The 11,366-nt window shown below is 49.4% G+C and overlaps 1 protein-coding gene across 1 annotated transcript in view; it reads right to left on the bottom strand.

Annotated features, from left to right (window-relative positions):
• Positions 1–8,210, bottom strand: part of ssh2a (slingshot protein phosphatase 2a) — a 12,883-nt gene extending 4,673 nt beyond the window's left edge. Inside the window, 7 exon segments of the mRNA XM_067246675.1 lie at positions 1,102–1,296; positions 1,388–1,453; positions 1,698–1,763; positions 1,916–2,037; positions 2,169–2,233; positions 2,554–2,663; positions 7,721–8,210. Of these exon segments, the coding sequence (XP_067102776.1) occupies positions 1,102–1,296; positions 1,388–1,453; positions 1,698–1,763; positions 1,916–2,037; positions 2,169–2,233; positions 2,554–2,663; positions 7,721–7,845 (749 nt within the window). The 5' untranslated portion in view covers positions 7,846–8,210.
• Positions 8,211–11,366: the final 3,156 nt, after the last annotated feature.

Raw genomic sequence — 11,366 nt, 5'->3', positions numbered from 1 at the left:
AACCTCAGCCCACTCTCTTTCCCTGCACCACAATTTCACCTCCTTCACCCCCCCCCCCACAGTTCCTTTCTTTCAAGTCACTTGGTCCATATCTCTACCCAGGGATGTCTATCTTTGATGTGTAGAACGGAGTATCGCCTCTCATTCTCCCACCGTCCTCTTCATCCCTCCATCCTCTCCTCCTCCTCCTCCTGCCTGGCCACCTGCTTCAGTCCATCTGTGTGTCTACCTTTCTGTCTGGCCTTTCTTTTCCGTGGGTAAATCAATCTGCCTACCCGAGGGTCTATTTTAGCAGGCCTGCAGGCTGCCTGTTAAGGGTCAGCTCTGGAAATAGGGACGCAGCATGAATTCCCACTACCACCCCCCCCAACCCCACCGTGGCAATCTCTTAGCGGCGGAAGCCTTTGATCGATAGTGTTGTCGACTGTTGATGAAGTTCCCTTGCCAGCCGGTCGAATCAGTCAGTATGATAACCAGTCCAGTCCAATATAGCCTAGCCTAGCCCAGTCCAGTCCAATATAGCCTAGCCTAGTTTAGTCCAATATAGCCTAGCCTAGTTTAGTCCAATATAGCCTAGCCTAGTTTAGTCCAATATAGCCTAGCCTAGTTTAGTCCAGCCTAGTCTAGTCCAATATAGCCTAGCCTAGTTTAGTCCAGCCTAGTCTAGTCCAATATAGCCTGGCCTTGTCTAGTCCAGTCTAGTCTAGTAGCTGTTAGGAGCTCTGGGAGGAAAGTGTGTTTGACCTCTGAACTGTGGAGGACCAGCAGGGGTCACAGCAGGTCTCCCAGGTCTGCCTCCTGGCAACAAGAGACCCTCTGAGTGAGCGTGTGTGTGTGTGTGTGTGTGTGCGTGTGTGACTCGGGTTGGATAATCTCTCACTGAGAACGAGGGGTTGACACACACAACGACAACCTAATGATCTGCAAGCCTCAAATAACAACATGAAGCTTGTGCAATAGATATGGCTGTTTAGATGTGAGCGCTCCACCCACAGTGAGTTATGGAAATGTGTGGTTCTGTATGCGGGTCTGTAAGTGTGTGTGTGTGTGTCTGTCAGTGTGTGTGTGTGTCTGTCAGTGTGTGTGTGTGCAGCCACTCACACATCGGTGAAGAGGACGGGAGAGTCAGCGCGGTGGGACTGGACATCCTGCATGGCGTTCCATTCGTTGATGCACAGCTGGTCAGACGACACGCTGCTCTGGTAGTAGCTCACCCACGTCAGGAACAAACTGCCGGGGTAGTAGTTCTGGCAACGTGCCACCTCGCACGCCTTGTGGAGCGACTGCAGGGCCGACCTGGGGGTGGGGGAGGGGAGTTAACAGATAAGAGATGAGGAGGTGGACGACAGAGGAAGGATGAAGGATGGAAAGTGGAGAGAGTTCTTACCACATAGCCTGCACGGAGACAGGCTTGAAGACATGGACCCTGTTGACAGTGGACACACTGAAGCCCCTGCAACCCACACACAGACAGTCAGTTAAGTCAGACAAACACAGACAGACAGACACTCAGTCAGACAAATCGATAGCAACAGATCTAGTCTAAAAGACAACCAGAGGTCAAGTCAGTCAGACAGCCATACAAATATGATGTCTGAAAGATCTTGTGAGTGTCTGGAAAGTGTGGTGTTGACAGTAAATAAAGAGGAAGAGAGAGAGTTGGAGCGAGAGCGAAACCGACAGATTTGGCATCTTACCCATCTCCATCCAAGTGTATCAGAGTGTCACTCCAGAGAGGCAGAACCAAGCCAACAGAACACGAGCTGTAGACACACACACACACACACACACACGTGGAACCAATTAATACAATCAGTTGATACAACGCACAATTAATACAACGATAATGACAGACTACAATCACACAGTTGTAACTATTACTGTTGCAAATCAACAGTCTGTATTAGGGACTGACCAATCAGAGGTGGCAAAGTCTACCCCGAGCACCACGCTCTCCTCTGTATCCTGTCTCCCATTGGTGGAGACCACCACCATGTAGCGCGTGCTCTGGGGGTAGGCGCTCTCCAGACGCACCGCCTGGGGGGGGGGGGGGGGGGGGGGGGGGGGTAGGAAGGAAGAAATTAGGTTGATTTGGTGCGTGCTTTCAAACCTATATCTGTCTGTGTAAATGGCGGGGATCCACAGAGCTGGACTGGAGGTGTACTGACCAGGCGGATGTTGTCCTCGGGACGCAACACGGTGAACATGATCTGCAGGTGCTGCTGGAGGTCACCTGGGGGGGGGGGGGGGGGGGGGGGGGGTCAGAGGTCATGTCAGCCTCACACAGATACATTATCACAGACATCAATATGTTCTACAGCCTGAGAGGCAGGTCTCCTCTCACATCCATTTTAACTTTCTTTTTTGTTTTGTTTTTCTTAAACAGTGTGCTATAATGCTCCTGTCCATTTGAAATTAGTATAGTTGTTTAGCAGACGCTTTTATCCAAAACGTATATTGACTGCAACTGAGCTGCGAGGGACTGTATTGTTGATGTTGTGTATGTGTGTGTGTGTGTGTATGTGTGTGTGTGTGGAGCGTGAGATGTCGAACCTGTGTGTTTGCTTCTCTGGCTGATGCGAGAGTCAGAGGAAGGGGAGGATCCATTTCCCCGGGGCAGGAAGAGGGCGGCACCTTTAACAGTCAAGAAGCTCTCGCTGATGCTGGGGTGAGAAGAAAGGGGGGGGGGGGGGAGAGTGAGAGAGAGAGAGAGAGAAGGGTCACTTGGAGGTCCCACACAATGTTCCACACTTGGGTCACAGACAGTGCTCCATTCATAGTTTTTTTTTGTCTGAAGACCACAACAACAGACTGCAGGCAGTGTCCTGGTGCTGACCAGAGGGAGCTGGAACACTATGTCCTCTCTTCCAGAAGGATGCGGGGCAGCTGGCTGTGGGGGGGGGGGGGGGGGGGGGGGGGGGTTGAGGATAGCAGGGGGCCAGTGATTGGGACTCAGAGCACCCGCCCCCTACTATCCACCCCACCCCACCCCCCTGCACAGCTGTCTGGGACTACAGCAGAACCAAGAGGGGGTGGGTTATCTTAATCACATTAAGAACTGACATCATCACCCCACATATCTGCTGGGGACAGCAAGTTCTCCTTGGTTGTCCGACCGCTACCTAACTCTATGGTCGGCCAGCAAGCAGACTGATCCAGCTGCACATCGGCCACTGATTCATCAGGGATGGGAGTGCGTGCGAGCGAGCGCTCAACAGCAAGGATACTGTTCAGTCTTATGATGGCATACTCACCCTATCCCCATGATAAGGGTCAGCTGATACATCCAAAACCATTAAGAGGACGACTCTCAGGGACACCTGGAGCCTTCTGGCTACACAACCTGTCTGTCTGTCTGTCTGTCTGTCTGTCTGTCTGTCTGTCTGTGGGTGTCCAACTGCCTGTCTAAGTGCCCCTCTCCCCATCTGTCCTCCACACCCTCCTCCTGACTTCCTGTCTGTCCTCAATTCCTTTGCTCTCCCCAGATCCAGCAGAGGAGTGCAGCCATGAGCAGAACCAGGAGATGGGGGGGAGGGGGGGACCGCAATCTGAGTCTGCTGCACCATCACTTCCCCCAGGGGCGAGGGAGAGGGAGGGATTGGAGAGAAACTCAAACTGAACCGTACACTCACCTCTGCAGAGCTCCTTCCCCTACAGCCCTCTCTTAACCCTTACCCAGACGCTTTCTCTCCTCCTCCTCCCTCCCTCACTCTCTTAGCATGTCTCTCACTCCCTCCCTCCATAATCTCCTTCTCTGCTCCCAATTCATCAGTCCCGCCTCTCGTTCTCCCTCCATAAGCTCTCCGCCTTGCTTAATTCATCCCCCTTTTTCTCTTGACGTGATTGTCTTCAGTGGCATGGAGAAAATCACTCTCGTCCCTTAGCAGTGGGAGGGAGGGAGGGAGGGAGGGAGGGAGGGAGGGAGGGAGGGAGGGAGGGAGGGAGGGAGGGAGGGAGGGAGGGAGGGAGGGAGGGAGGGAGGGAGGGAGGGAGGGAGGGAGGGAGGGAGGGAGGGAGGGAGGGAGGGAGGGAGGGAGGGAGGGAGGGAGGGAGGGAGGGAGGGAGGGAGGGAGGGAGGGAGGGAGGGAGGGAGGGAGGGAGGGAGCCTTTAGCCTACTGTACAATGTCAACTGTAATACAAGACAGACCTGCCAACGAATACTCTGCTTAGAGGCCTTCAAATCCTACACGCACAGGGCACTCTCACTCTTTCACACACATGGAAAAAGGAATCTAAAACTAGATGGCAAGTCATATATCTATGTCGACTCAACACACTTTTTCGGTAGCTAAAAATAAGATAAATGTATGCTATTGATAGACAGTGTTCCTCCCAAGCTGTGGTTTAAGTAGGCTATACAGTAAGGTATCCTAAACCTATCTTCAGAGAAAGGTAAACCTAGTTCAGAACTACAGCCTACTGACAATCGACAATGTATCCAAAACATGGGTAAAACACGTTGACCCATTTTGAGGGGAACATTTTTTTTAATAAGAAAATGTACCACTACTGACGAAGCACATAACGGAGGTACATAGTCTAAATCTGTGTTAAGTAATGTCCTGTACTGTGATATCAGTCACCGCAGCTACTCTGACCGCGGATGACTGTGTGTGTGTGTGTGTGTGTGTGTGTGTGTGTGTGTGTGTGTGTGTGTGTGTGTGTGTGAGAGAGTGAGTGAGTGAGTGAGTGAGTGAGTGAGTGAGTGAGAGAGTGAGAGAGTGAGTGAGAGAGTGAGTGAGTGAGTGAGTGAGTGAGTGAGAGAGAGAGAGAGAGAGAGAGAGAGAAGGGCACCAAGCCCATGACCAAAACAGTTTTCGGTGCCATTTTACAGCACAGACATGTAAGGGCAGAGACCAGACGGTCACCACCACAGTCAGACACGAGACAGGCAGATGATCCTGTCCTCGTCCCCAAGTAGGTTAGGAGAGGAGGTGAGAGACGAGGCAGGGATAAAGGCAGGAGAACGAGAAGAGGGTGGAGGGGGCAGGGGAGGGAGGGAGGGAGGGTGTAAAGGGGAGCAGACAGACCGACTGAGTGACGGAGGGGAGGGTCATCTTTTGGCACGCAGCCACAGAGCCAGTACTTGTTAGGGCACAGACACAATCATTGCTATGTAGGGGCCATGTGATCGCCCACCCCTCTCCTTAACAGATAACTGTGTGACCCCCCCACCTGTCCCTGCCCATATTAGTCACTTGGAGGAGGGCAAGAAGATAAATATAGGCCCAGGCTGCGGGCAGGCCCACGGAAGGCCTTATGAGTTCAGTGTAGAGGGACAGAGTGAGGGGGAGGTGAACAAAATAGAAAGAAAAGAGGGGGGGGGGGCATTCTATCGCCTCTACAGATTGGCCCTTACAGACTAACAGGAGTTAGTAAACTATGTTAGTTCCGGGAAATAAATCGATGAGGGGAGAAGGGTGCCAAACAAGGAGAGTCAAAGAGAGAGAGAGTCAAAGAGAGAGAGAGTCCGAGAGAGAGAGAGTCCGAGAGAGAGAGAGAGAGAGAGAGAGTCAGAGAGAGAGAGAGAGTCAGAGAGAGAGAGAATCCGAGAGAGAGTCCGAGAGAGAGAGTCCGAGAGAGAGAGTCCGAGAGAGAGAGTCCGAGAGAGAGAGTCCGAGAGAGACAGATTAAAGATGAGAGTAAAAAGTTTGGACAGTTCAGTGGAGCTGGAGTTGAAGCTCCGGTCCCAGGTCCTAAGGGAGACCAATGCACACCAGCTAGGCTAATCTAAACCAAGGACTCACTGCATGCCCCACACACACACACAAACAATTTTGGAACCAACTTGGGAAAAGCAGAGTGAGTGAGGGAAAGTCCCAGTGTGAACATCCAGTATCAAACTACAAAAAGTCAGGAGGGTGACAGGGTTCAGGGAGAAACACTAGAGAGTCCTGAATTTAAAAATATACCTAAACTGTCTCTGTAAAAGTCCCCATCAAGTCAGTAGGAGTTAGATGCCATGCAACCGTTTGTTAACCAACACAGCAGTAGTATGGTTACCAGGCATGGTTACCAGGCTGTCTCACACACCCCGCAGCTTGTCGCGTTTCTTATCCATTTTCCTAGCAACACACACACACACACAAACACACACAGGAGGGGTATTTCTAAAATGAGTAGGACAATGCTGCTTTAGATTTTAGGTTTCCAGGTGACACTTCCCGCTAACTGCCAGGCGGCAACTATAAAACCTATAATTACCACACCATAACCACCTAGCCTGCGAGCCAGGGCCCATTGTTAAATATTACAGACTAGCCTAGCTTCCGGAAACAGACATTTCCACTGTCTCTGAAACTTGATGACATTTGTGCACAGGTAAGACGGTAGACGTCAACGTGAGCAGGTTTTGTGCAGGCACGTCCAGCTGCTCCAAAAGTGGTTGTTGTTGTTCACCCGCTCTAAGATACAAGCAAAACTAAAGAACCTGGCCCAAAGTTGTTCCTTCAAAACAAGGAAGTTAGGCCTTAGGCTACATCTGGTGCCATTTACGGGATATACACGTGCCTTACTGTGTGTGTGTGTGTGTGTGTGTGTGTGTGTTCTAGCCAACAACCTTGGGCAAACTCTTGGCCAGAGTCCAATTGATAGCTAGGCTGTATAATGAAATACTGGTAAGGCACAATTAAATCATTTGTAAACAAGTGTGAATACTGAGAACATGAGTTCTCAGTATTCTAGCCTGGGACGGGAGGGGGTAGTGCGCCACTGAGATGGTGAAAATTGGATGACAATTAACTTTCATCTACTAGTAGTACTGAGGCAAATTTGCCTTCAATGGGACTGACTGAGAAACTACACAAACAGCCTGCATGTCCTCATTTGACAGACTTATCAGAGTTGTGGGCAATATGATGGAAATAATGGCCTTGGGTGGACAACTGGTCCTGCACATGTGCAACTGGAATTCATCACATGCAATTTATCTTCTATGAAAAATACCAATCATACAAATAGAAAAAAATACTACTAATAATAATAATAATAACCACAGCTGTGTTCTTAGCGGGCCGGCCTCCAATCAGCATGTGGACATCTGGAACAGCAGGCTGGTCCCTCTAATGTCTTCAGGATGCAGCCAGCCAGGCAGCCCTTCCCCACACCTCAGCTAAGACATGGGGAGGGTCAGGCTGTCTGACAACAGACATTAACAGACAAGGATGTTACCTAAAAGATACAGGAAGTGGAAGTTGATCCTTGATATTTGCTAATGGGGTTGTTTCTATCCAAGAGGTGTTGACGTTGTTGAGACTTCTAAAACAGGATCTACCAGAAAGCACCTTCATACTGCCAGAGCACCAGTGGGTCAGGTGAAGTAGAACAGCTCTATGACTCAGTAGCACCTTGTCTTTTTATGACTATTGTGTCAAACATCCTGCTACCATCAGAAAAGCTTGGAAACAGATCTCGTTCCAGGCTAGCCTACTATTTCTCAACAGAGAGGAAGCCTTGTCCAGATGACTTACATCCTGTTGAGTGACATCACCCAGGAGAAACACTTCTACAGCCAGTAGCATACTTCAATGCAACGGCAACAAATGCTGCAACATTGCTACGCACCACCGTAAAAGTGGTCTAAGGAATCCCATTCTACTGTAGCCTAATCCTTTCACAAAAAATATTTAGCAGTTAAAAATAGTCATCATGGCTGAATGGCAGTTTAATTTTCAAAGGCACTGAAAGAGTTATTTGGTACAATAAGGCTGACAAACTCACAGCTGGTTGATCTTGTTTTGAGACACGACAGCGTTGTCAGAGAAGTAGGGCATAATCTTCGCCCCGCAGCAAGAGCAGAAGCAAACCTCTGCGGAGTTCCCGGTAGCGGACACACCAAGAGTCATTTTGTGGCCACCGAGCGTGGGACGGAGGATGAGACCGAGACCGGTGGATAAATTGGTCCAACAGACACTGTTCTCACTCCATTCCAACCATGGCCAACGTTTAGCAGTCGAATGACTCAGTAGATAGGCGACATCGTTCACGCAGGTAATACACGAAAATCCACGCCGATCGATATTAATAATATTTTGTTACAACAACCTAAGGAATAAAGATAAGAGAATTGGGACAGTATGTTCCTTACAGTTTCAGGACATGGAAAAAAAAACAGCTCAAAAACACCGTCAGCTTTGTCTAGCTTTACACCAAAAATCTTTATATAGCCTATTCAGTCTCAAATTTAATCAGCTGAAAGAAGCGTGTTCAGTTCCACGACGCTCGATCTAGCATTTGACTTCTAAACGGGACGCGGGTAGTGCCCAAAACTATCCAGCGGACAACTCAGGAGTGGGAGGAGTTGCAGACATGTGCTTCATAGATGGGGAGCCAGAGTGCGAAGGGAGGAGCGAGAAGCAGACTCAAAGGCTGGCATTGCACCGATGAGCTTGTCTGTTTTACACTAGGTAGTAGGCATGCTCGCTAACGTTTGGGACAGAACGTACATCAATATCTGCACTTCAAGTGAATTTCTACATGCGACTTTTGTATCCATGATGAGTGGCTGGGTGTTTACTGAATGTGTCAAGCCTGAGATAGAGAGGACGTGTGTAGACATAAGGCCCTTGGTAATGGTGTTCTGTAGCCTGGTCTTGTCCAGATATTGGTTATCTGGTGACCAGACTAGGCCCTACGAAAGTTGTAGTGGGTGCCTTACATTACTCAGCTACATGGGGCCTGTTTAAGTGCGTGTGTGAGAGTGAGACACTAGTCAGCTGGAAAACCCTTATTCTCTTCCGCAGTGGCCACAGAGCTAATGTAATTACATCATTAGACATCGGCCTGGTGCGTCAGAGGTAAACTACACCGTTAAACACTTTAGGTGTTTATATCCAGTCTCTCGCTGATGTGAAATCAAACAAAACAAATGAATTAAGGTTGTACAACATAACATACTTAAACATAACAATATCATGATCCAACTTTAGTACACCCAGCATTAAGACAAGCTGGTTGCAATGGCCTGCTTATCCCACTCATGTGGCCTCTGGAACAGTCCTCGTTTTGAAAACCCAAACAAATCGCAGCAGTTCATTAGAACTGGCCTACCATCACTGGAACCACAGCAGCGCTAATTATTCACACCTAGCAGCACCACACCTGTAGCTGCCTTTGGTTATGTAAACACACGACTATTGTAATGCTTATCTAAGGCCAGGTGTGTTGTGTTGTGTCTGTTATCAAAGAAGGTTGTCTGGAACTACAGAACCTGAGTAAGTAGCCCAAGAGTGCTGTGTTCACAACCTCACTGAACTACGTTCTAGCACAGTGGCTAAAAGATCAAACAAGCAGTACCATATTCCTTCTCATATTTATAAACTGTTCAACAATTGTGTATTAAAACCCGAGTAAAACAAGCAATTAGGCCTAGGTTTTTTGGTTCCTGCACACCATGGGACTCATTTGTTCATGTTCAACGGTGAGCAGAGCTCTACAAACCTGGCGCCCCCAACGAGGCCATGGTGCTGTTGTCCTGTGGCATGTGTAGGCTACAGCGAGTTGAGTTCAGGCCACTTTCACGTCCTTTCTTCAAGGAACGCAAAAATGAGGACGTCTTTCACAACAGGCCCTCTTGTGGGCTCAAGAGAAGACATGAGCAACATTATGGGAATTCACCAGTGTAGTTCCCATGTACACAGTGACTTATGACCTCTGCCACGCTTCCTTCCTTGTTTTTCACATTCTCACTGTCCTTTGGGGTGAGGGTGTTATGCGTGTGTTAGAAGGACTAATTGTTCTGACAGTACGAAGATCTTCCTCTTTCCTCTACTTCTGTCTGACTGTCCGAGTACAGGGGAAAACAACACAGCCATCATGGCAGCTGTCCAAGCGGTCGCCCTAGGCCACTTCAACATCCACACAATATCCCTTAACAGTAACTAACTTCTCATTTCCTTGGCATCAGCAGCATGCAACAGACTTCCTGTGATGTGTCACGGGTGTGTCTGTGACGCCTACCCATGTACACTTGATTCCTCTCGACCAAAACCACATTGGGTTACATCACAAGGCCGCGGACAGACACACACACACACTTATCTTGTTACAGTCCTTTACATGTTCTTCTGTACTCGTGACTCTAGTCAATAGGTCTTGATCGTTTCACTACCATCGCCACACACGCACGATACCCCCCCCCCACCCCCCCCCCCCCCTCCCTGCGTCGACGCATCTGGAGCCCAGTACTACTAAACATAGCTGGTTTGTCTCTGTGGTAACCGGAGACGCTGTTATTGGGACATTTACCGGAACGCTCTGGAGACGTGTTGCACAACAGCCCTGACGCTCTGTTGGCTGTGACCGACATGTGAGCAGAAACAGGTCCCGAGTGTTGCTGCTGTGTGAGAAGCCCTCTGCATAACATGATTAGGTTCCATTGTGGAAGGGTTTAACTGTACTTGTGTGCATCAATGGTACACAAGTTAATATGTGTGTGTTTATGGGACAGTATGTTCGAATTCCCGACCATGCCAAATGACGTTGTGTCCTTGGGCAAGGAACTTCACCCTACTTGCCTCGGGGAGAATGTCCCTGTACTTACTGTAAGTCGCTCCGGATAAGAGCGTCTGCTAAATGACTAAATGTAATGTATGTGTGTTTATGTACACCCTGAGTTAGCCCTGCCACTCTATTAGCCTCCAGTGTCCAGCTCTCAGCCCACCAGAAACCCATGCCGACAAAGACACACGAGGCAGAAAAACACTAGACAGGCTTAACAGGACAAGGCACTGTTATGCACTCTGGCATTGTTAGGGTGAAGGTATTGGGCTACACCATGGGGGGAGAAAGTGTGCTGACCCTATAGCTGGAGCAGCCGACCTTCACCTTGATGTATATAAACAGCTGGGGGCGTTCACACAGTTAAAAGGCAAGCCGGGAAGCTGGTTGATGGCCACACAAGTTCCTCCTTCTGCCAGTTTCAACGTTTGCTCACCACTCTAGACCGCTAGGCCCTGGTTACCCTTGGCCTTCACACGGACACTTCCAGGGTCGTAATGCTTTAACAGCTGATAAGACACACAGAGAACCTCTGTTCGTCCGAAAGAGGAGAGGGCCACGTGGATAGAGGGGAAAACTAGGCCACAGAACTGCTGAGCCATGTCGCTAGTCCTGGACAGACAGGTGTGGGACCGGGAGCGTGCGTGTGCGTTTACGCTACATGACGATAGGCTCCATGTGAAGACACAGATGTTCAAGTCGTCCACGAGTGTGTGCATTAGATATGTGTGCTCAGCCTCCTGTTCGGAGTGCGTGTCTTTGCATCTCGCCAAGCGAAGCTCTAATGAAGTCTCAGGGGACGAGCTGGCGTCAGGGTTTGCAAGGAAATTAGTAGGCAAGGTGACCATTGCACAAATATTATGACTAT

The sequence above is a fragment of the Osmerus mordax genome, chromosome 11 (genome assembly GCF_038355195.1).
Source record: "Osmerus mordax isolate fOsmMor3 chromosome 11, fOsmMor3.pri, whole genome shotgun sequence".
In the NCBI taxonomy this organism is placed as follows: Eukaryota; Metazoa; Chordata; class Actinopteri; order Osmeriformes; family Osmeridae; genus Osmerus; species Osmerus mordax.
The sequence above is the reverse complement of the archived record's forward strand: the minus strand, read 5'-3'. Positions and strand labels throughout refer to the sequence as shown.